This window comes from Geotrypetes seraphini, chromosome 1, assembly GCF_902459505.1.
Source record: "Geotrypetes seraphini chromosome 1, aGeoSer1.1, whole genome shotgun sequence".
NCBI lineage: Eukaryota > Metazoa > Chordata > Amphibia > Gymnophiona > Dermophiidae > Geotrypetes > Geotrypetes seraphini.
The window spans coordinates 362,888,715-362,912,630 of record NC_047084.1 but is presented as its reverse complement, the minus strand read 5'-3'; the positions used below and the strand labels follow the sequence as shown (position 1 = coordinate 362,912,630).

The window sequence follows — 23,916 nt, the reverse complement described above, 5'->3', positions numbered from 1 at the left end:
TTATGTTAGATGCTGGCGCCCAACGCAAGGCGACTTGTTTGTGAATCCGGGCCAAAGGGTCTTCAAATTCTGGGCAATTCTGCTGTAATGATGGGCCCGACACGGGCCGTGTTTCAGTGTCTCCATCTGCGTCAGGGGTCAGAAAGTTTTGCAGTTCAGAATAGAAGATCAAAATATTGAAGTCTCGATGAAAAAAATATTGCCCAAACTGGTGGAAAAAGATACGCTCAGTCTAATAGTTAAACTACACCATATGCTCTGCTGTAGACCCTTTGCGCTTTTTTTATGTTCCTTTATTTATTTATTAGGACGAATATTTTTCGTGTGCATACCCTTGTTGTGTATGCCGCCTCAGGATCATCTTCCAGAATTCGGGAAAGTCCAAAGTCTGACACTTTGCAGACAAGGTTACTGTTGATAAGGATATTTCTAGCAGCAAGATCTCTGTGCACGTAGCCCATGTCAGAAAGATACTTCATTCCTGAAGCAATTCCCCTCAGCATGCCGACAAGCTGGATCACAGTGAACTGGCCATCATTTTTCTGGAAAGGAAATGGAAAAAAAAAAAATTAGCTCTGCCTGAAAATTCAGCCTTAACTAGAAAGAAGCTGGCAAAGATTGTACACATTGGGCAGTGATGAAAGCCGAAGACAGTGACAGAAGCTGAGCACTTGCAGAGTGGATCTGCACCCTCCTACTTAAACTACCACTTATTTCCATAGTGCTAGACGCACACAATGCTGTACACTATGAGACAGTCCCTGCTCGATGGAGTTTACCACTTATTCAAAAAAGGAAGACAGGACAAATAAGGGATTAGGGAATTACTTATGATGTGTATGATTAAACAGATATGGTCGAACAGGAATTATGTTTAAGTTAATTAAAATTTGATATACCGCCACATCTTAAACATAGTTACATCAGTAAAAAAAAATTTAAAAAAAAGGAGGTCAATATGGGGTAGGATTAATAACATATTGGAATCATCAATTCCGCTGACATATGAGGCGGTCATATGTGGAACGTTATTACATGTTAAAGCCGTCTTTTTCTTGTCATGACCGGGATAGCCATGCAGATGGTAACCCGAAATTGGGACAACTACGACCACCTAAATTTTCCTTTCTGGTGGGCAAATTTGTGCTCCAGCTATAGATATGAAAAAATGAATGCTGATAGTTTGGGGCACAGTAATTTATTTAAGCTGGTTTGGGGGCCGTTGACATCATATATTACTTCACTATAGTAGGTCTTTGATTATGAGTTAGTTTTTGTTTGTTTTCATACATATCCAGGAAAGGGTGGGTAGGGGGGAGGCTATTTCTGTCCTAATTTGACTTTTGAGTATGTCCACCAGGGGTGGGAGGAGGGTAGAAGGCTATTTTTAATCTGAATAGGGTAAGGTTATTGGGATAGTCTATGTTTCTGTGTTTTATTGAATAATCATTGGGCTAGGGGGGGGGGGGAGAAAATGGTTGGTTATGCATATTTGTAAGTTGAATCTGCTTTTATTAACTTATTATATGATATATATTTGTGTATTGCATTTTTGAAGTTTAGAAAATCAATAAAGAATAAAAAAAAAAGAACACTATTAAAAATAGGATAGCACAGAGAAAATATAGCAGTCTCAAAGAGGTGGGCTATTATTCTAGATTTAAATATGGCCAGAGATGGAGCTTGACATACTGACTTGAGAAGTCTATTCAAGACATATTGTACAGCAAGGATAAAAGGAACAGAGTCCTGCACTAAAGCTACGTTTGCAATCTCCCCACAGTGAAATGTATCTTATACTGCATTGCATACACTCATAGTGCTATGCACAAAATATATTTTGTTGCAATAATTTGTATTTGAAATAACTTTGTGAACAATAAAAATGGGCTGTGCCACGCAACAGGTAGGGAGCCTGGGTTTTGTATGATCAAGCAGGCATGGTGATGGAGTGCTCCAAAGAATAAAGGACACTTTAGGACCCAGAATCCTGCCTACTGAAGGAGAGGTTGCTCAGGGTAGTGTGCAGAGACCAGATCACACCCATTTTACTAAGGGATGCGGTAGCTTATGGATGTGGCACAAGGAGATGGAAAGAAAGATCAGAAAAAAGGAGCAATGAAATGATTGGAGGAAGATGCTGTGAAGTAGGGAAGGATGCCACAGCTAGGACTGGAGTTAGGACTGGAGTAGTGAATTTGAGAAAGAAAAGATCACATGCACTTCACCCAATTGTGCACAAACACCACTCAGTCATATACATATAAAGCAAAAATACACATACCCTTCATGTACTGCATCCATACAGTCACAGATTCAAACACATCATGCCCACTCAGTCTCCCATGTGCACAAACACTTCCATCCACCCCACTTACATAAGAACATAAGACTGCCGCTTCTGGGTCAGACCAGTGGTCCATTGTGCCCAGCAGACCGCTCCCGCGGCAGCAGCCATTATGTCAAAGACTAGTGCCCTAATTGAGTCTAGCCTTACCTGCATATGTTCTAGTTCAACAGGAATTAGTTTAACTTTGTCTTGAATCCCTGGAAGGTGTTTTCCCCTATAGCAGCCTCCGGAAGAGCGTTCCAAATTTCCACCACTCTCTTGGTGAAGAAGAACTTCCTTACATTTGTATGGAATCTATCCCCTTTTAACTTTAGAGAGTGCCCTCTCATTCTCTCTACCCTTTCTACTCAGCCACATATAAGCTTATACCCCATCCACTCGGAGTCTGTCTGTCTGTCTCTTATACACACATTTTGAAGACAGGTGGGATAGGAGAGATATTTAAAGTTGTTTAAATACCTCCATAGCATAAATGCAGAAGGCGAGTCTTTTTCAATTAAAAGGAAACTCTGGAATGAGGGGGCATAGGATGAAAGTGAGAGGGGATGGCCTTAGGAGAAACCTGAGAAATACTTCTACACAAAACGGTGGCAAATTTATGGAATGACCTCACTATGGAGGTGGTGGAGGTGAAAACTGTATCTGAATTAAAGAAAGCTTGGGACAAGTACCTTGGAAATTAAAGAGTAGATGGTATGAACAGTGGCGTAGTAAAAGGGAGGAGGGAGGCGGACCACCCCGGGCATGATCTTCATGGGGGGGGGGCACCATTGCCTCTCCTCCTCACCACACCCCCTGTGTACCTCTTTAAATGTTTCACCAGCATAAGCGGCATCTTCCGCTTGCTGCTCGTGCTGGCCTTGACTCCCTTCTGATGTCACTTCCTGGTCATGGGACCAGGACGTGACGTCAGCAGGGAGCTGAGGATAGCGTGACAAACTAAACTAAACTATAGCTCAGCTTTATATACCAGGTCATGAACCTAAAGAAACTTGACTCAGTTTACAACAATTAAATAAGAACTGAAAAAGATAAAAAATAGCAAATAGGAAAGTTTTTAGAAATTTACGAAAAGATTGGAAAGGACTAGGGCTCCTCAGAGTCAAGGGGAGTTCATTCCATAGTTTTGAAAGTTTAAAGACTAAAGATTGACTAAAGATCTTAACTCCTTTAATTCCTTTTCTGGAAGGAAGGGAGAGTTTACATTGTTGGATGCCTCTTGCATAGGAGAATCTGTAAACGTTCCATAATAAAGAAACGAGGGGATTAAAAATACCATATAAAATTTTAAAAGAGATGCAAGCACATTTGAATTGAATTCTAAGATAAACCAGGAGCCAATGAAGATTCAGGAGCAAAGGGGTCACATGTTCAAATTTACTTTTTCCAAAAATCAACTTTGCAGTGGTATTCTGGATTAATTGTAATCTTTGGAAACAGATCTTTGTAATGCCAAAATAAATAGCATTACAATAATCTAGTCGGGATAATATGATTGATTGGACCAAAACAGAGAAGTATTGATGATGATAAAAAGATGTCTAACCTTCCTCAACATTCGTAAACTAAAAAAGCACTTCTTGACCAAGGAATTTATTTGATCTTAGAAGGTAAGAGAGGAATCAAAAAGGACTCCCAATATCTTAGAAGAGAACTCGATCTGCAAAGAGGCCCCAGAGAAGCAGGTGGAAGATGCTGCTCTCTCTGGTGAACATTTCAAGAGGTACGCGGAGGACATTCAAGCTGTGGGGAAGAGTTGGCGCCACCACCACTGGCACCAACCTTCCTCCCTATGTCACTGGGCATGAATGTGCAGACTGGATAGGCCACATGGTCTTCATCTGCCTTCATTTTGCTACATTTCTACATTTGTGCACACACACACACCTCAAACACATCCCCTTATAAATATCCAACTACTCACATGCCCACCAAGAACATAAAATATCTACTTTGCCTGAATGTTCACCATTCAGATATTTTAAAGATTCAGATGTAGTAAGTAGTTTTCTGTTCCTGGAAGGCTTCCAATTAAAAATAAATGAATAAGTACATAAAAAATAGTTGTCTAACCATTAGGCTACTCCTCAGATCTGTATGCTGCTCTGTTAAGAATGTCCATAATATCTGAAGCTGTCAAAGATCACGACATCTTATGCTGGTTTCATATTCAGGGAAGAGAATGGGGAGGTGAGTCTTAATCTCTCTTATTGACAGAGCACCCTTCTGTAACCTGGATATGACAAGTACCAGGTGTAAATATAAATGCCCATCTTTCTGGACGTCCTTTCCTCTTCGGTGATGAAAGCTGGAAATCCATATCTTGTGCCCTCCCCCCAAAATGTGCCCAGACTACACCCCTTAATATATGGACATTTTACAGTAATAAATGTTCATATCCTGCCTTTGTAAAATTGGGATTTGGATATCCGTGCAGTATGGACATCCAAATGCCAGTTTTCAGACTTTCAAAACAAGAATAGAACGTCTAGAATAAGCACCATACTCCCACTATTTGCTCTTACACATAGAGACCACCCGACACCTCACTCATGCATAATCATTTCCATTCCTGACACAGATCTTCAATCTGGAACCTTGCTCACAAGGATACACTATTGAGACAAAGATCCCTTACAGTCATGCAGGGCCTGAATCTGCAAAGGTTGCTGAAAGGCACTGACAGGTGCCTAGATTGCACCTACTAGCACCTAACTTAAGTGTTTTAAATAAAGTGGTCACACCATTAAAACACATTTTTAAAAATTAAGTGCCGCTAGACACCCTCTAGGAGTAGTGCCTGAGTCCATGGTGTCTAGTGACACCAATGTTTGGAAGTGGGCTCATTTAGAGGCGACACCGGACTTTGGTGTTACTAGGCATTGCTGGCCGTGATTCTACAAGGACCCTAGGTGCCATAAATGTAAGCTTGTAAAACCCTGGTGGTACAGTGGTTAAAACTACAGCCTCAGCACCCTACAGTTGTGGGTTCAAACTTACACTGCTCCTTGTGACCCTGAGAAAGTCTTTTAATCCAACCCCCATTGCCCAAGGTACATTAGAAAGATTGTGAGCCAGGACAGATGGGGAAAATTGCTTGAGTGCCTGAATAAATTCATGTAAACTGTTCTGAGCTCCATTGGAAGAAAAATACTGAAAACTGAATAAATAAATTTCAGTCACCTAGGGTCTTTGCTAGCAGTGATTCTGTAAGCATTACCTGTCTATGATTGACAGGTGGCAGGCACTCATTTTCCAGGTACCTACCACATCAGGCACCTCTTATAGAATCAGGACCTCAGTGACTTGCATTCACAACTGCCCCCCCCCCCTGAAACTCACAGACATCCCTTCGGTGACTCACATACTTTTAGAATCCTTCAAGCTGCTAAATTATACACACCACTACCAGCTCACTAGGGTGGTCCAAAAATATTAATTAACCCATTTTGTTGTTCCTAATTTTATTCATTTATATATATATGAAAAACACACAAAATTTTACTTAAAACAAACAAGGTGTAGGGGTTGCCCCACCTCACTGATTTTTTTTTAAACTACTGCAAAGGGGGGGGGGTAGTTAGGTGTTGCTAGGCAGAATCAATGAAGGTACCTAGTGGCACCCAATTAAAGCACCATTTATAGAATCTAGCATGTACACATGCCTAAACTTTTTTTTTTTTTTTTTGCTGCACATTAAGCGTACATTACTGCTTAGTGCAGCTTTGTAAAAGGATGGCAAAGTGATTTAAGAGTTCAATTTATTTCAATTTTCATAGTAATTTCATAAAGGCTTCTTACTGCTGAATAACCGAGGAAATCTCACCACAGCCAGTGCAGCAAGGGCTGCTCTTTTTCCTACATACAAAAATAAGTCTATAAGAATAAAACATAGAAGGAAAACGTACCTTTAGAAAGGAATCAAGAGAACCATTCTCCATGTATTCTGTCACTATCATCACTGGCTTGCCTGAAGAAAAAAAGTACAGAACAGATTTTATAAAATTCAGGAACTTTAGCTGTCTGGAAAAATCAATTTCCTGCAGATTTTAAAACCGATTGCTTTAATGTATTCATGTATAACAGATGACATTTGATAGAAAAGTGCAGTCAGCACACTTATTAAAATCTGAAAGATCAGATTCAATTTGTGTTATTAAACTTGTCAGGATAGAAAATTTGCAAGTATTTTTAACTATATTTGAAGAAAAGTACTGAATCTAAGTATTAGTACTGAACAATCTAACGTGCACAATTGTGTTTCGCCTCTTTTAACTGTCCTGGCGAGATTCAATAACTATAACAATAATTATGATGTCATTAATATTGTGGCCTCCAAAAAACAAACAAACAAATTTGCCAAAAATACTTCAAGTGTCTACAAAAAATAATAATAATTGGCAGATCCCTTCCAATCTGCTCAAAGGACCAACGCTGGAAGCTGACAAATTTTAAATGAAAAGACATGTCAGTACAGGCCAAAAAAATTGAATTATAAAAATGAATTTATAATTATTTAATAATTTAAGCCCCAGGCAGGAAACTTATAGGGGACCAGCACCTATAAGTCCTGTCCCGTACATCATGTAGTCTTTCGATCAAATATCAAAGAGAAATCAATAAACACTCAGCAAAAGTACTAAGAGGGGAAAGATGGAACAAAAAAGCGTTTCAAAAACCCATCCCCTTGTAGTGAATTCAAAACTATTCAAAAGATTTTTTTGTCTTTTTCAAATTTTAGGACAATCAGAAAATCATTCAAAAAACTTACCTGAATCATAGCAGGTTTATTGTCAGACAATAAGCTATGAAAATACACCTGCTGTGATTCAGATAAGTTTTTTGAATGATTTTTTTATTATTCTAAAATTTGAAAAAGGCAAAAAATATTTTGAATAGTTTTGAATTCATTACAAGGGGATGGGGTTTCGAAACACTTTTTTGTTCCAGAAAATGCAAGAGGCGGAGTCCTTTCAGCCAAAACAATCTTTATTCAAGAATGTCCCAACAAGAATCCTAGTTTCAGCTTCAGATTCAAATACCGTGTCCCTTGAGGAAGGTATTGTTCTTGTTGGGACGTTCTTGAATAAAGATTGCTTTGGATGAAAGGAATCCACCCCTTGCCTTTTCTGTTGTTCTGCTGTTTCTCAAGGCAAGGTTTTTCTTGTTTGTAATTAATATTGTGGAAATATTTTAACTAATGTGCTAACCTAAATAACAAGCTTTTGGTCTGTGGAATTGTATAAGAAATATATTTTTAAAGGCAAGATTCAGGATCCATGATTGCAAGTTTCCGTGAGGGGCCCAGGCTTCCAGCTAAAGAACTCTTCAATGATTAAACTCGGTTTATAGGGTGAGAACACACGATAGGGGGGAGGGGAGCTCCCTCCATGCATGTAAATAAAGGAAAGTTCAAATGCACAAGAGTCTTTAACATGTTCATGGTATGCTGTCCTCTCACACTACCGTCAACTTGTTAATCTAAAAATGGAAATGTTGTCTTGATTTAGGTCAGGGGTCTGCAACCTTTAAGACATAAAGAGCCACTTGGACCCGTTTTCGAAAAGAAAAAAAAAACTTGGAGCCGCAAAACCATTATAAAACAAATCTAACACTGCATATATTGTTTCTTATCTTAATGCTATATACAGGATCACTAAATTGAAAATAAAATCATTTTTCCTACCTTTGCTATTTGGTGATTTCATGAGTCTCTGGTTGCACTTTCTTCTTCTGACTGTGCATCCAATCTTTCTTCCTTTCTTCCAGCCTCCTGTATGTTTCCTCTCCTCCAGACCTCATTCTCTCCCCCAACTTTTTCTTTGTCTCCCTGTTCCCCCTTCTTTCTGTCTCCGTGCCGTCCCCCAAGCCACTCGGTTTGCTGCCACCGCAATCGGGGAACAGCCCCCAAGCCACCACCGTCCCAAGCTTTCCCTGCAGAAGTGTTGCGCTGACCAGCATTCCGCTCCCTGACGTCAATTCTGACGTAGGAGAGGAAGTTCCGGGCCAACAAGGCATTTCTCCTCATTCCATCCAGCCTGAGCCCCATCTCTCCTTGATCCAGCATTTCCCTTCTGTGTCTGTCAGAATTACCATTCCACCTATTTTCCAGCATCACCCTTCTTTGTGTCCATCTCACCTATATCCCTATCTCATCATTTTTTCAGAATCTTCATTTGTCTCTGTCCTTGTCTTTACCCCATGTTCACCATTTGCCCTTTCAATGTCTTTATCTCCCCCCCCCCCATTTTTTCAGCATTACTTCTATGTCTCTATTTCACCTCCTCTTCATGTCCCCTCTGTATCTCTATCCTTATTCAGTAGGTCCTGCTTACTCTTTCTCTTCTTTGTGTCACTATCTCCATTTTCAGCTTTCCCCCCTTTTCCTTTGTTACTGCACCCTGTAGCCAGAATCTTTCCACCCTCCCTCCACTCCGGCCCAGCCCAGTATGAAATATTTCATTTTGTTTCCTCCCCTCTCTCTTTCTCTCTCTCTTCTCCTCCCTCACCCACGAGTCCTGCATCTGGCCCTCTCCCTTCTACCTGCACCTGGCAACACCCCCCTGCTCCGCGGCTCTCTTCAGCAACTCGTCAGCAGCGGTGATCAAGACAAGCTGCTGACATCGAGGCCTTCCCTCTACGAGTCCCGCCTTTGTGAAAAAAGGAAGTTGAAACAAGCGGGACTCGCAGAGGGTAGGCCCCGACGTCAGAAGCTGCTGCTGAGTTGCCGAAGAGAGCCGCGGAGCAGGGGATGTGGCCGGAAGCAGGTAGAAGGGAGAGGGAGATAGGAAGGCTGTAGATCTCCGGAGCATGACACCGACCCCGGCCAGGATGATTTCTTTTTCAGGCGTCGCGGCGGGAAATAGCCATGCTGAGCAGTGAGCTCAGCACTACACAGATGAAAGCCTTGCTTGCTGATTGGTACGGCGGGGCGGGGCCGCCGGACCAATCAGCAAGCAAGGCTTTCATCTGTGTATGTGCTGAGCTCACTGCTCAGCATGGCTATTTCCCGCCGCGACGCCGGACTTGTAACTGCATGCCTGCGTGACACACTACCGGAGCCGCAGCAAAGGTGGAAAAGAGCCGCATGCGGCTCTGGAGCCGCAGGTTGCCGACCCCCGATTTAGGTGTTACCATAAACACTGCCTCACACAATCACCCATGTTAACTAGCCTGAATTAAAACATAAGAACATAGGAAAAACCATTTTAAGGTCAATCAAGCCCAGCACCCTATTTCCAACAATAGCCAATCTGAGTCACGAGTTCTCAGCAATAAATCTATTTATCATAGCACATTTTTAAGAATCAGCAATGCCTCTCCCGTTTATGGATTTTTTTTTTCCAGGAACTTGTTCAAGCCAATTTTGAACCCTGCTATGGAGCCAATGCAGAAAACTACCATGGACAGTACCACATGGTTAACAAGTGGTCTGCATTCACATTGTTGTCTAAATTCAAGAAATCCTGGAATAGGCATGTGGGATCTTCCAGAGAGGAAGAACATAAGAATTTGCCGCTGCTGGGTCAGACCAGTGGTCCATCGTGCCCAGCTGTCCGCTCCCGCGGTGACCCCCAGGTCAAGACCAGTGCCCTGAGACCAGCCCTACCTGCTTACGTTTTGGTTCAACAGGAACCCGTCCAACTTTGTCTTAAATCCCTGTTGGGTGTTTTCCCCTATAACAGCCTCTAGAAGAGCGTTCCAGTTTTCCACCACTCTCTGGATGAAGAAGAACTTCCTTACGTTTGTACGGAATCTATCCTCTTTCAACTTTAGAGAGTGCCCTCTCGTTCTCCCTACCTTGGAGAGGGTGAGCAACTTGTTTTTATCTACTAAGTCTATTCCCTTCATAACATTAGCATTCGCATTCCCATCACCTGCAACTGAAAGCTAATCACCATCAATCAATAATCACACAACTCAGTTTTATTGGAATAAATATTTGGCCGCAGCTTTATTATCTATCTGAATATTATCTTCACTTACAATACAATCTGTGTCCAAAAACCAACAAACCCCCAATGCATATTTCACACATCCCCAGGGAGCTATTCGGTGTCGAAACTAGCTCCCGTTAAGTCTTTAAATTTATAACATTCCCCCAAATATGGCCCACGGTGATGCAAGGCCATGCTTCCCCTCCCCTCCCCTCAAACATGACCCACGGTGATGCCAGGTCATGCTTCCCCTCCCCCCAAACATGACCCACGGTGACGCCAGGTCATGCTTCCCCTCCCCCCAAACATGACCCACGGTGACGCAAGGTCATGCTTCCCCTCCCCCCAAACATGATCCACGGTGACGCAAGGCCATGCTTCCCCTCGCAGCGGTATCGCATACGAATGTTACATTTATTTATTTATTAACTGCTCATCTCCCAGATCCAACTGGGCCAAACCCCATTTTCCGCCCCACCCAAAGCTGCGACCACCTCCCCCCAACCCCATAAGCTCCACCAAATCCACCCAAGTCGACATATAACATGTACATCCCCCACCCCACCCCACAACACTAACACAAAACATAACACCAGCACAAATGGGAGGGAGGGAGGGATAATCTTTTCCTGAAGAGACTACTCTACTGTTCCCCTTTCCTCACAGAGTTCACTCCAGCCTACCACAACATCCAACCAATCACGTGACTGCTCCACCCCATCACCTTAGCAACCTCCCTAATCATTTTTCTTTCTTACAAGCTCTGTCTATTAACCCTTTCTTACTTCATCTTATAAAATTGTCAATCCTTATTCTACAGACCCTTGATAACACCTCATATATTCCCCTTACCCTCTGTTCCCCCTCCCCCCATCATTCAATAAATATTACCAGCCGGTGACATCAGCTCAGCTAATGTTATATCACACCAGATGAATCTGGTGTTCTTCTTTATCTTGAATGTTTTTTATCATGTCCCCTCTCAGTCTCCTCTTTTCAAGGGAGAAGAGGCCCAGTTTCTCTAATCTCTCACTGTACGGCAACTCCTTCAGCCCCTTTACCATTTTAGTCACTCTTCTCTGGACCCTTTCGAGTAGTAACGTGTCCTTCTTCATGTACGGTGACCAGTGCTGGACAAAGTACTCCAGGTGAGGGCGCACCATGGCCCAGTACAGCGGCATGATAACCCTCTCTGATCTGTTTGTGATCCCCTTCTTAATAATTCCCAGCATTCTGTTTGCCCTTTTCGCCACCACTGCACATTGCGCGGACGGCTTCATCGTCTTGTCGACCAGTACTCTCAAGTCTCTTTCCTGGGGGGTCTCTCCAAGTACCACCCCAGACATCCTGTATTCGTGCATAAGATTTTTGTTACCGACATGCATCACCTTACACTTATCCACGTTGAACCTAATTTGCCATGTCACGGCCCATTTCTCGAGCGTGTTTATGTCATGTTACAGATATTTGCAATCCTCCTGCATCTTCACTACTCTGAATAACTTCGTATCAACCGCAAATTTAATCACCTCACTTGTCGTACCAATTTCCAGATCATTTATAAATATATTGAAGAGCACGAGTCCAAGCATTGAACGCTGCGGCACTCCACTGGTGATGCTTTTCCAGTCCGAGTATTGTCCATTTACTCCCACTCTCTGTTTCCTATCCACCAGCCAATTTTTATTCCACGTGAGTATTTCACGCTCGATTCCATGACTCGCAATTTTTCAAAGTAGTTGTTCATGTGGAACCTTGTCGAAAGCCTTCTGAAAATCCAGATATACAATGTCGACTGGGTTACCCTTGTCTATCTGTCTGTTTACTCCCTCGAAGAAGTCAAACAAGCTCTTCCTCTGCTGAAGAGATAATGGTTATTGCGGATGGGCAGACTGGATGGGCCATTTGGCCTTTATCTGCCCTCATGTTTCTATGTTTTTATGTTGTAAGAAGGAGTTTACTGTAACAGTTAATCTCATGCAGGCCACATGGGCTCTCAGTATATTAAAATGAATGTTAATGGTGCCATCAGGTATTTCTCCACAACAGACAGAAGTAAACAGGGGACTTTAATGTGTGCACAGTGCATGAAATTAACCACCAGGTCCTTGGCAGTAATAGAAAGATTAGTCAAGAGGATTTAATGTCAAATTTTGGGGATTTACTGCCATTTTTTTTCTTTTTCTTCTGAGACAAAGTATTGAGTACTTGCAACTTCAAAAGACAGAATGGGAGTAACAGCTGTGTGTGGAGTTATCAGTCGCTGCTTCTCTATACGAATGAAAGTACCAACGCACATCTGCACAGGTTATCCTGTGCATAAATTTTAGACTCCTAAAACATTTATGTGCAGATATGCGCTGGCACTTTTGTTTTCTTTGGACATGAAAACAGTAAAGCTGTCCTTGTGTCCGACAGGCTTTCTTTGATTAGTGTACATGCTCTGCACATTTTGAATTAGCATCTCATTAAGAAAACCACATTGTTGTGGAATTTTTTTAAAAATTTTATTCAAGATTTTAAATATATAACATAGCACTGTCCACCTGCGACATAATAGAAATATTTCCAAAACATGAACAGGAAAAATAATACAATCCATAGAAATAAATCAATTCAAATACAGTCCTCAAAAAATATGAAATATATATTAAAGAATCAGGAAAAAAAAGGGGAAAACAACAATCTGAGGACACAATCCCATCCTTCCTTTCTAGCCAACCTTAAGCAGTGAACATAAGGGTTATACAATAATATTCACAGACAACACGTAGAGCTTTCCTGTCTCTTCAGACCAGGGTTATATCCATAAGTGCTAATTTCATTCTCAGATTTCCTTGTGTATGCTTTATAATCTTTGAGGGTAAACTATTTCAATTTTATGAGCTTAAGCAGTTGGAAGAATTTCTTAAAGCTAAGGAAGATGTGAATATTTTTCTTTCTAATCTCATGGTAGAAACTGTACCATCAGCTTTCAGTATGAGGTTGCACTGTGTGACTTTCTGCATCAATCCCTATGTTAGTCAATGGCCACATTTCTCTAGTAACAGAGACCACACCTTGATTATGCACTGAATGAATACGTTTCTAATAAAGTTTCATGCACTGCATGAAAAAATTTCAATCTGGTAGTCATCAACTTAATAGAGTGTCCACTTGTTTTTGTGCAGTTTGAAAGGGTAAAGAACTGTCCTTTATTTCACCATTCTACCCCATTCATGATTTCATAAATATCTATCACATCTCCCTCAGAGGTAAAGCTCTCAGTATGCTCTATAGTTAAAACATAAAGGGTGGGGGTAATTTATCAAGGTGGGGTAAACGTTCGCCCTTTACCACACCTTCATATCCCAAGGGTTTCGCAACCTGTGGCATCTCAGGACTGCAGGTTGTTGAATCTCATCTTATAGGAATTATTCTTGTGACCCAGGATCAATGGGTCACGCAAAACCATAGCTTACTGGCTCTGGTTTGTGGCACTGAGTTTTCCCCTCCCACCTCCCCCTTGTACAGACCCCCAACCACCTAGGTATTTTTAGACAGAGTATACATTTTTAAATAAATAAATAAAAATTAGTCCTACTCTGTTTTATATCTTGTAGCCACTTTACAATCCACAAAAGAACATTGTCTCCTTTCATATAAAACTTAATCTTCTCAAGGAGTCTCCCATTTTACCCATATAACTATCCATCAAGACTAGATTTTATACTCTCCCCATAACATCCTCCTCTAACCATCACATACCCTCCCCCTGCATTAATACTCCCAGAGGAGCCATCATTAACACACCTATCAAACTATCACCTCTTCCTTACCTCATGAAACCCTTTCCCTGAACCATCAACAACTCTGTTTCCACCACATGCCACATATCCCTCTTCAAATAACACCCCAAAGACTCCATAGTCTCCAACCTCCTCTTATGGTTCTCCAGAATTAATCTCACCAATCCAGTGAGCCCCCTGTCTTCAATTGCATGAAGTATGACAGCTTTTCTACCTTTGCAACCGCAACTGTTCAATGATGCTGCTAGGGGCAGCTCTCCATTAGCACATTTCATTAAGAAGGTGTTCACAGTGGACAACAGGAACCCTACAGGTTCATTATGGAAAAGTGGTTGGGGAACTACAACTATACAATAAACTGTGCCTTGAAAGAGAATCTTGATACTTTGGAAATCCAAGTAACTAATGATGCAGAGCGACTCAGTTGAGGAGGTTTAATGACCTACCAGGAAGGAGCTGAGATGGTTTAAGGTAAAGGGTTGATAATGGGAGGGAAGGGGATGGGTGATGATGTGGGATGAGGGACAATGCTGATCTTTATATAGGCTGAAAGGGATCAAATGGCCCTGCTAAATCAGACCTTTCACTTTTGGCTGGTTACCATAAGGTACTTCCCAGCAGTCAGCAACAATACTGAAGCCATGCTAATGAAAGTAAACTTTATCATGTCTTCTATAAAATTTATTTCATGCCATATTATGCTTCATTTTAATGTGCCCATAAAATTTTATTAAGCTTTACACTAAAACATGTTGACAAGGAGTTTTATTATACAGGTCCTTAATCCCCCTATTTACAAAACTGCAGTAGCGGCTACGGCGTGGCAAATGTTCCGACACCCATTTAATCTCTATGGGCGTTGGAGTGATTACTGCAGCAGTCTGTTTCCTACCGTTTACCAAGTTACCAGTCCACAAGAGGAGATTGACTTCCATCCTAAGACTTATTTTACTCAGAATTCTAATAAGAGGAGCGTTATCGAATGATTTCAGAATATCCACTTACATTGTGTCAAGCTGCTCATCCTTTTTCACCTGCTAGTTTAAGCCTTCCAAAAACTCTGGTAGATTAACAAGCATGACTTCTCGTGAACCCCCTCTTTTACAAAGGTGTGCTAAGCTTTTTAGCGCAAGCTAAACGCTAATGTGTGCATGTTATCCTATGAACGCGTTAGCACACGTGTTGATTTAGCACGCGCTAAACGGGTGCTAAAACGCTTAGCGCACCTTTGTAAAAGAGGGCCTAAGTTCTCTTTAGTCAAATCAAGTAATTCTATCCATTTGGTTCTTCCCATGTTCCAGCCTATTACAATTAAAAGCAGGACTGGGGAAAGGTTAAAAGAGGATGCTTAGAATATCTGACTTATGAAGAAACTATGATGTAGTTTGTCTCTAAATTGTTTTCTATTGAACATATTCCCAAATCGATCAAGGAAAAAAAATCCATGTTCAATCTGACTGACCTATCTCAGCACATTTTTCAAGAGCCATCAAAATTAATGTCTCTGCCACATAAATCCATGAGCATGTAAGCCTTCCTTTGTCGGAAAGAAAAAGACATTTGTTCAGCCCTCGTTTACCCCTTTTACAAAGCTGCGCTAGCAGCTGCTGCGTGACAATGGACCCCCAAACCCTTTAAATCCCTATGGGCTTCGGGGCAGTTGCCACAGCTAAACAGCTTTGTAAACGAGGTCCTTCATTACTTATTTTTATGCCCTTTTACAAATCCACGCAAGAGGTTTTTAGCACTGACCAGCGCGCTGAATGCTCTGCGCTGCTACGACGGTCATAGAGTTCCTATGAATGTCGGAGCAGCGCAGAGCACTCAGCGTGCTGACCAGTGCTAAAATCTCTTGCACAGTTTTGTAAAAAGGGGTAGCTTTTGCTTGTTTGTTTCTTTTTAAAATCTTGTTCCTCACTAGCTTGCACTGATGACACAACCATAATTAATTTGTTTTTCTCTGGCACTTGTAATTGTGCTGAAATCTTATAAAAACAGGTGATCTCCTTTTTTTTTTTTTTAAATCAATTTCCATTTGCTATAAAGCAGCATGAGCAAATGCAAACCTGTCAATCATTTGAAAAGAAATGCCTGTACATCTTAGGGAGAAAAAAGATCAATTATAAGTTATGTTTGAGCATTATGAAAATTACAGATGACATTCAACAAAGGTAAATTGGGTTTCACTATTTGAATGTAATTGTTCTTTCTCTTTTAAAATATACCTCATCTAATGCTGTGTTTTAATTGCTAACAAGGCTACCCCCTATTGATATTTATGTTATTAAATGAACATTTCTCTTTTCCTTTTTCAGTGTAAAGCAGAAACAATAAATAGTACAATTCTCAGAACTAATTATATGGCAGCTGAAAAATCTGCTTGCATTTCTGTTCTCCTATAATCACAATGGGAATGACTGGAAATATTTCAGAAAGCCAAATGTACTTTTGAAAAGGTCAAGAAGCATAGCAAATGAGCAACAGCCTTCTCTTAAGAGGTGGAACTTTCTGATGTCACAGATTGCAAAGCAAAGAAACCAAACAGAGTATTTCTCACCCATGCATATGTCTATACAAGACTTACGAGTGTCATTTGATAAACGTTTCCAGCCTGACCTAGAGTATGATTAGCAATACAATTCTAAAGCTGTCCAGCAGATAGCACTGACAAATGTCTACAGCTAGATATTCAAGTCATTCTAACGCAGTGCATGCAAATAGATCTCATGCATATTCATTGGGGAAATCCTGAAAACCCGGCTGGAATACGGCTCTCAAGGATCGGAGTTCCCTACCCCTGTTCTAACGTCTAGTTTCATTATGTTAGCCTTTTAAAGTGAATAATTGATTCACTTTATAATAATAATTTTTAAAAAGGACAAAATTGAGTATTGTGCCGTGATAACATTCCTGTCTACCAAAATTAAATCTGAGTTAGATGCAGTGTATGTTGATGTGTCCTCAATTTTCAACACTGAAAGTATGAGCTGCTGAGTTTAAACATGGATGGACAAGCATTGTTGATGAAAAATGCTCCAGATGTCCAAAATGGTGATTTTGAGCCAATCAAGACTTTCAGCCCCTCCCACTGCATCCCAAGATGCATTGGGAGTGGGAAACCCTGTCATTTGCAGCACGCAGCCCTGTAGGCAGGAGGGAGGAAGCTTCCCTCCTGCCGTTTTCTCATCCAAAGATACAGGGAGATCTGGGGATGTGGGAGAGGGCCCAGGAATATTGGGGGGATGTGGTGAGGGGGCAGAGATGTCAGGGGTGGTCCAGGATGAGAGCAGGATGTCGGGAATTTCAAGGGGATGTCGGGGAGGTCTGGGATGGCAGGGGGGGATGTCGGGGATTTCATGGGGATTTGGGGGATGTCAGGGGGATGTTGGGGGAGGTCCGAGGATGTCAGGGGGAGGAATGTAGGGCTCCGCGGCTCAGCTGATCCTGGCAGAGGGAATCCACATTAGCTGAGCCACTAGGAATCCTCGAAACCGGCTCAGCTGATTGGGATTCTTCTGCCGTGATCAGACAAGGTAGTTGGTGGGTACATCTACTAAACTTGCTTTTGTATGTTTTTCACGTGGGCGTTTTTATTTTTGAAAATGGGCAAAAAAGGTAGACGTCCAAAGGACAAAAACTTACACCTAGCTCATTTTCAAAAATAAAAGATAAACATTTGGCAGCTTTGAAAAAGGAAATATTTTCTACTGGGGTTGTGGACATCTTGCATAAAATGTCCAACCTCTAACTTACTACAGCAAAAATCCCAAGACAAAAATCCTTAAAAGACACCAAAATATAAGTTGGGCGTGCCCTAGGGCATTGCAGGAAGAAGAACTTAAAAGTGAATATAATCTTTCTGGAGAAGGGTTAGTAAGTGGGCTGAGGAAAATGAGTGGAGTGGCAAGATTCCAGAGATATTTTTTTTTTTCTTTTCCCCATTTTGAATTGTCCTGTATCATTATTATTGTGAACTGTTCAGAGATATTTTTTTCCTTTTCTTTATTAATTATTAATAATTTTGTCTGTTTGCTGAGATTTCTTAATCAAGGATGTATTCAAGTGATTGTAAAATTGCATTAATAGAAAAATTAAAGTTAAAAAAAAAGGTAATGGCAATATATACAAGTGTGAAATAATAAACATAGAAACATGATGGCAAATAAAGGCCAGATAGCCCATTTTGTCTGCCCATTCACAGTAACCATTATCTTTTCTTCTCTCATGAAAGGTAATGGTAGACATAGTCTCAGTCTCTACCACTTCTTCTGAGAGACTGTTCCACACATCTACCGCCGTTTCAGTACAAAAGTATTTCCATAGATTACTCCTGAGCCTATCACCTCTTAACTTCATCCTATGCTGTCTTATTCCTGAGCTTCCTTTCAAAAGAAAGACTCGACTCATTCGCATTTATGCCACATAGGCATTTAAACATCTCTATCAATCTCCCCTCTCCTGCCTTTCCTCTAAAATATACTTAATGAGATCTTTAAGTCTGTTCCCAAACACCTTATGACGAAGATCGTGTACAATTTTAGTAGCCTTCCTCTAGACCAAGGGTGTCAAAGTCCCTCTTCAAGGGCCGCAATACAGTCGGGTTTTCAGGATTTCCCCAATGAATATGCATGAGATCTATTTGCATGCACTGCTAATAGATCTCATGCATATCATTGGGGAAATCCTGAAAACCCAACTGGATTGCGGCCCTAGAGGAGGGACTTTGACACCCTTGCTCTAGACTGACTCGGACATCCTTTTTATATCTTTTCGATGGTGCGGTTTCCAGAATTGTACACAATATTCTAAATGAGGCCTCACCGGATTCTTATACAGGGGCATCAATACCTCCTTTCTCCTACTGGTCATACCTCTTCCTATGCACCCTAGCATCCTTATAGCTTTTGCCGTCACCTTTTCAACCTGCTTGGCCTCCTTAAGATCATCACTTACAATCACACCCAAGTCCTGCACATAAGTTTTTCACCCCCTAAACTGTACTGTTCCTTTGGGATTTTACAGCCCAAATGCACCTTGCATTTTAGGTTTAATTTGGGACACTGTATTCAAAGAAAAAGAGAAACTGGAATTGTGGGCATAAAGAATTTCTTAGCATTAAATTTTAGCTGCCAAATTTCAGACCATTCTTAAAGCTTAAGGATAAAATATACAGATTTCAATGCTAGACATGGGCAAGGAAAGAGGATGGACACAGATGGGGAATATATACATGAGGAGGACAGGAAACAGCTAAACACATGTCTGTTTTCCCACTGCGGTAACCTGTCAAGCACAAGCCAGCAGGTGTGCTTAGCCAGTGGAGAGACCAAACTTTACTCTATACTCATAGGACTAGAGTGAAGGGGAATAGAGTGGGGAGTATACAAGATGTGCCTCCAGCATGGGGAGAGAGTGGGTGGTCATCTGTGAGCATCTCAAACCAGTCCACCATAACAACCAGGACATCAAAGACTGCAAGAGCAAATGGAAGCTAAGAAAAGATGAAGAGGAAAAAACTCCCTCAGAGATGGCCAAGAGAAGAAAACAGGTTACCTAACCTAGGGCACTAAAGATCCCAAAGCATATGCTGGACCAGGAACTGTGGTACGGGTTAGCCATTCCCAGAGCACGGAGGTCCCTGAAACTGGTGTCTGGAAAAAACAACAACAGGAATTTGGCCAAGTGCAAGACTGAGAGAGAGAGAGATAGAGAGAGAGAGAGCGAGAGAGCCCTGATCTGGAATGGAGACACAATTCTTTGACTGAATTAAGGTGCTGTCTATGAGCTGTCAGGTTTAATTTGGGACACTATATTAAAAGAAAAAGAGAAACTGGAATTGTGGGCATAAAGAAGGTATGGGATGGTTCCTGAACATCAAAGGGAATAGGGTGAAGACTTTCGCTCTGCTTCTGTACTGTAAAGGCCCCTCAGGAGCAGAGGTGTGCAAAGACCCTTGGTGGCTATTCAGAGAAGGAAAACTTAGAGATGAGAACCTATTTGCTATGTTATGATGTCTACAAGGAAAAAGAATTGACCCGTGGTTTCGAAGAAGATTATACCATGCCTGATAGCATAAGAGTGTCAGGAAAAAGACTCACAAGGACTGAGTCATAAGGATACTGCAGGGTCAACTCAACTGCCCAAGGTAAGACTGTTTAATGTTTGCAGGAGCATAACAAAACTTATGTTGTTCACTGATTTGCAATTGCTCTATAGACAAATCAGCACCAAAGCTGACCTGCCCTTGACAATACATAAGTAGAACACTGGTATTTATGCACATTTTGCCCCCTAAATTCTTATAGAATTTCCTCTCAAATCTATTACTAGAAATTGTGCCTGCATAGTAGCTGAGCTATGACTATGGAATTCTCTATTGCTTGAGCTTAGATCAAAAGGGGACCTAATGAGTTTGTACAAGAAACTTAAAACCCTTTATTTTTCAAGAGGCATATATAATGTAGAGAGATAGCAGAACTGTATAAATACAGTGACAAGTATTATATAGCTAGTTTTAATATCCATATATATTGCCCACTTCTGAAAATTTATGCAAAATGTGTTCATTGCTGCCACTGATATATGAGAAAAAGTATATAATTGTAGCAGTCTGCCCTTGTGCTGCTCTCCTTCTGCCCTTTACTATATGGAGAGGATCATGTTGACTACCCACAAGTTAAACATTGACCAGCTTGTTGTGAATGCATATAACTTGTATGTAATGGTAATGATACTTATTTCCAACAATGGGTTCACTGCAGATAACAAAATTAATATAATAATGTGCAAAAAGTTAGAGGTTTGTTTTTTTTAACACAAATAAGTGAAAGGAAAAGGAATTGGGACTTCTATACTGCTTTTTTTGTAGTTTTATAACCACACTCAAAGCTGCTTACATACAGGTACTCCAAAGCATATGTTTTTTAAAACCTTTCAAAATGACAAGTAAGATGGTATGGTTCTTACTTCAATTGGTAATGAACGCAAAGCTGTAACTGCCTGATAAGGAAAAGGCATTATCATAGTCATAGAATATTTTATATTTTTTTACTTTATCAAAAGATGGAAAATAAAACAGGATTCACTGGCTTGAGAAAACAGAGGAGATAAAGGCAAAGAACAGAGAAATTAAATAATCAGGACATAATCCAGCAAAATATATACTGTACATCCAACATAACAGTTTAAATGTAAATTGGATCCACATTGGCAGCCAGTGAAGCTTCATCAAGACAGGTGTGATATGATTCAATCTTTATAGTTTAAAAACCATCCTAGCAGTGGTATTTTTAATAATTTGTAATCTAGCGATCAGAGTAGCAGAAAGAAGACATAAAGACCATTACAGTAATCTAACTTAGAAAGGACTAATTCTTGTAGCAATATCAAGAAGTGTTTTTCTTCAAACAATGAACGCACCCTCCTAAGACAACATAAGTTTAAAAAGATAGCCTTAACCAATGCATCTATATAAGGCTTCTTAGACAATGAAGTATCCAAATAGACACAAGACCATTAACTTATCCACCTTTAATATAAGGCCATCAGAAAGACAAATTTCATCAGGGATATTCAGCTCTATCAAACCATAGCAATTTGGATTTATCTTTACTCAGTTTAAAACCATGTGCTAAACTTAATAATTTGAATAATCTTATACAAGATGAGATACACTGAATTGGTAATAGATATATCTTGAAATGATACCAGTAAAAATATATCATCCACATTAAAAAAAAAAAATGTTCCCAAAGCTACAAAGTTGTTGAAGAAAGATGTCATATATATATATTAAACAAGATAGGAGATAATGGAGATCCTTTCAGGATGTCACATGGAAGGATCCAGCTAGATGAGATTTTGGTCCTCATTTTTAGTTTATAATGTCTGCAAGTAAGATACTCCGTAATCCAAGACAGGACATTATGTTTATATTTATGTTTATTAAAATTTGAGGGAGTTTGGGAGAAAATTCTACAGCCACAGGCTGGGCCTTTATCCATTCCTGACATCAGAGAGAGTTCCTAGGAGACTGAGATATTGGGTATGACTGCTCCGTGGTACGCAACCTCTTGCCTAAAGGGGTGCGTGCCTGAAGGGGCTTGACCAAAGGGGCACGCCCCCTTTGGAGCCCCTCAGAGCCACTTTGGAGTGTAGTGCATGAGATTCTGCTCCACTTGGTAAATGAGGAAAAGGAAAGGAGGTTCTAAAGGGAAAATGACTCAGATGTCAGTAAAGGGTCTTATGGACAAATATTTTTCCTTTATAGTTATTGCCACTATATCTGTGTCTCTCCTGTCTCCTCCTGAACTTTCTCTATCATCAGGGGGACCTACCCCACTCCTGCAACAGGAAAAACTGGATCAATCTAGTACAAGGTTTGAGAAGGATCTTCCTATTCAAGAATTAGTGAAGGATCAGAATTCTGTTGGTTTATCTCAGCATTTGGAATCTCCTAGAATTGAGGCAGTTAAGGCGTCAATGTCTTGTTTACTCTTCATTGAATGATTCCTCTTTAAGTGAACAAGAGATTTCTTTAAAAGATATCATGCTTGCTATAATTAAATTAAATTAGTCATTACAAGATAACTTGTCATCTTATAGCAAATTTACTGAAGAAGCCTCTAGCAAATTTGCTGAACAAGATTTGAAAATTAATAATTTGGAAAAGAATTATGATAAAATAGAGACTCAAATTAAGTCTTGTCAATCAGCACAGGTATCATCTATTAAAGATAACCTGATGATTCATCTTCAATTAGAAACATTTGAGAATACCTCAAGAGCAATTAACTTGAGACTACTAAATTTTCCTGTTACTCATTTTCTCTCTCCTAGGGAATTTAAAATTTATTTAAAGGATATTTTACATAATGGCTATGAATGACAGAGATGTGGTTAAGGCATATTATATTCCTTGTTGTGTTAAGGAATTTGCCCAAGAGGGTGAGATAGATAATATAAATACACCAGATAGTCTTGACCTTACAAAATTTTTAGAATCATCTCATGATCCTATACTAAAAAGATCAACCTTGGTGGTTTCTATGTCTTCAGTAGAGAAAAAGATGATGGTCACAAAGTCATATTTTAAAAAGAAGTCGGTGGTTTTCTATGGGCAAACAATTTTTATGTTCCCAGATGTATCGAGACTAACTCAGATTCGATGAAAGGCTTTCCTCATGCTTAGACTTAGGCCCTGTTTTACTAAGGTGCGCTAATCAAATTAGCGCACGCTAAACGCTAACACGTGCATGTTAGTCTATGGATGCGTTAGTGTTTAGCATGCTGTGATACGTATGGGACATACCTGTAGTCTGAGAGTTTGTTTTTTTTTTGTAACAATGGCTGTTTAAGAAACCATCTGCCATGCAAAAAAGGATCCTAATACCAAATAACAACTTTCTTTTTTTAAAAGGGGAACTAGAGTTCAGAAAGATAACTTGCACCTGGCAAGACAGGATATGGATGATTCAATCGAGAGAAGGGGGGGGAAAGACAGGATGTGCATAAATGGTTAGTGAACTTGTCTGTGATATGTTCATGTTTGAACACATAGATAAACCGGATCCTGACCATAATACTTTGAGTATATGTTCATGTTTGAACACATAGACAAACCGGACCCTGACCATAACTTGTCTGTGAACACGTAGACAAACCGGATCCTGACCATAATTTGGGCATAAAAGGACAGGCAGAACTCAGTGGAATCGGGACTTCTCCACTGCTGACAAGCCGTGTGATGCTGAGATGAAATGAATGCGCTGCCTCTGATGGTCGCTTGTCCTCCGATATCAGGGTGATGATGCAATATATGGTAACAAATTATTGATTCCTT

At 40.5% G+C, this 23,916-nt stretch overlaps 1 protein-coding gene across 3 annotated transcripts in view; it reads right to left on the bottom strand.

Annotated features, from left to right (window-relative positions):
• The window catches only part of EPHA5 (EPH receptor A5), a 690,216-nt gene that overhangs the window by 54,280 nt on the left and 612,020 nt on the right, over nucleotides 1–23,916 (bottom strand). For all 3 annotated transcript variants that reach the window (XM_033914879.1, XM_033914888.1, XM_033914869.1), the window contains exons 13-14: nucleotides 6,259–6,320; nucleotides 333–542 (exon numbers count right to left, since the gene is read on the bottom strand). In XM_033914879.1, the coding sequence (XP_033770770.1) occupies nucleotides 333–542; nucleotides 6,259–6,320 (272 nt within the window). The remainder of the gene's footprint in view (nucleotides 1–332; nucleotides 543–6,258; nucleotides 6,321–23,916) is intronic.